Source organism: Cicer arietinum, chromosome 4, assembly GCF_000331145.2.
Source record: "Cicer arietinum cultivar CDC Frontier isolate Library 1 chromosome 4, Cicar.CDCFrontier_v2.0, whole genome shotgun sequence".
Taxonomy (NCBI): Eukaryota; Viridiplantae; Streptophyta; class Magnoliopsida; order Fabales; family Fabaceae; genus Cicer; species Cicer arietinum.
In genome coordinates, this window is record NC_021163.2 from 58,064,258 (window position 1) to 58,066,418 (window position 2,161).

The 2,161-nt window shown below is 35.1% G+C and overlaps 1 protein-coding gene across 1 annotated transcript in view; it reads left to right on the top strand.

Annotated features, from left to right (window-relative positions):
• The window catches only part of LOC101501810 (uncharacterized), a 6,752-nt gene that overhangs the window by 2,573 nt on the left and 2,018 nt on the right, over window positions 1-2,161 (top strand). The window contains exons 6-7 of the mRNA XM_073366815.1: window positions 296-362; window positions 498-578. Coding sequence (XP_073222916.1) covers window positions 296-362; window positions 498-578 — 148 coding nt within the window. The remainder of the gene's footprint in view (window positions 1-295; window positions 363-497; window positions 579-2,161) is intronic.

Sequence of the window (2,161 nt, forward strand, 5' to 3'; positions counted from 1 at the left end):
AAAAAAAAGGAACAAAAAAAAGAAGAGGGGGAGGGGGGGGGGGGGGGGGAGGTTTACGTCTTATATGTGCATAGTTTGTCTCTTTGAACTCTACCAAAGTGACTCCACTAACCTTAGAATGTTTGAACTTTTAGCTGAAAGTCTGTTAATTAGCTTGGTTTGTGGATCAAACAATTTGTTCCACCACCCTACTTCTTCCCTCCTTGTTGTAAAATTCTTCCTATGATGATTTCCTGGTTCCAGTTGCATTTAAACTTTCTTGTTTGTTTCTTAGGCCTTTATTTTATTTTTTCAGTTCTGGAATGATTGATTTGAAAGAATTGTCCTTGGTTAGTGGAAAAGCTGCATGGATGGCTTACTTGGTAAGGTTTTATACGTACTACATTTATCAAATTTCAATTATCAACCATAGAAAGAATGCATTGTATGATGTGAGGTACTTCATTTTTATTTCCTCTGATTGTGTAGTTATCAATCTATTGAATGACATAATGCAGGATGTCTATTGTTTGGATGCTGATGGGGCTCTTTTTGATGCTGCTTTACTTTCTGCCGTTGCTGCCTTATCTCATTGTAAGTAGTGTGTCTTCAGTGTTATTATACTCACTCATAATGTGAATCGTTCAGATTATAAATTATTCTTGCATATAAAGCACTGTTAAATAAAACCTGCCCACTTTTGGATTGTTTATTTACATAACATATAATGAAGTTTAAGGCAATCTGGACAAATACATTCCAGTTGGGAGATCTCAATTGTAATATGAGGTGAGTAAGTGACTGCCTCCTAGCGTTGCTTTCCTGAATTGCGCTATTTATTTTTTGAATGGGATACTCTTAGCATGGAACTTGAATAGTTCTTATTTATTAAATGGTGTAATGATTTCCTTGTAATTTTTTGAACTTTGTATAGCACATCTAATGGTTGAGAATTGCACCTTATTCTGTGAAGAATTTAAACCTCCATCTTTTGTCTCGGGGTATAAGGAATTATCAATCCCACTCAAATTATTGTAACGACACCATGTGCGTTGGTTTGATTCTATAATAATTAGGATGACTTGACCATTTGATTTTTGAGAAATTTGTTATGGGGTTTTCTTCCTAAAATTTTGCTTTCTTCATAGTATGCTGAATCTTTATTACAGTGTCAATATGTGATAGGAACTGTAAGCAAATAAAAGTAAGAATCTAGAGAAATAAGCAGTTCCATAGTATCCTAAAATTTTGCTTCCTTCATAGTATGCTGCAAATTTTGTTGTACAAGTGGAGCTCAGAGACATAATTAGCTCCCTTGATGAGCTTGCAACTGCAACCATAGTGGTGGAAGTCACCTTAGCCTCAGCTATGTTGGATTTTACCAGAAGAACAAAAAAGAATGATTGAGCCATTAGGCACGTGCTTGGCACAATCCTGACTACTAAACCATTTCAAGGCACAGAATGAATTTAACTTGGCAATGAGATTATTGGTTATAGAGGATGAGCTTCCAATGACTATCATATTGACATATATGAATACATAAATTCTCTATCTTCCCATTGAGAAACACACAATGACGACTGACCGTTGGACAGAAACAATATCCTAGAAGAGTAGACATGAGCCTTTCAAACCAGGTCCGTGAGGCCTGTTTAGATGCCATAAAAGCTTTATTAAGGTTGCTAACCAGAATTTTGTCAGTAGCGTCAAGGTCAGGTGGCTGCCCCCATGTGCAGGTCATGAAACCCATTGAAAAGTGCCTTATTGGGAAAGAGAATTTATGTAAAGAATGTTTGATATTCTGATCTATTGGCTTAATTGATTCAGCCCCATTGTAAATAACATTTATAGTGTTACATAGAGCTCTTTGACAGTTAGACAGTTGTTAACTAACTGCACTAGCCATCAATTATTGTAAGAATAATCCTCAACGACCAACTAATTCTGGTTACGTATTTCTTATTCTATAATATATACCAATTAACAATCCAGCTTCTTATTAGTAGTATGCATGAAACAGTGTTAGATTGGAATGTAAATTCCACAATATATACCAACTAATTCTGGTTTGTGTATTACCATTGATTTCCTTATTGTGAATTGTTCATTTAACATTTCTGTCATAATGTGTTATTACCATATTGTTGACTTATGTACATTTCCATGTTGCCAGTGCAAA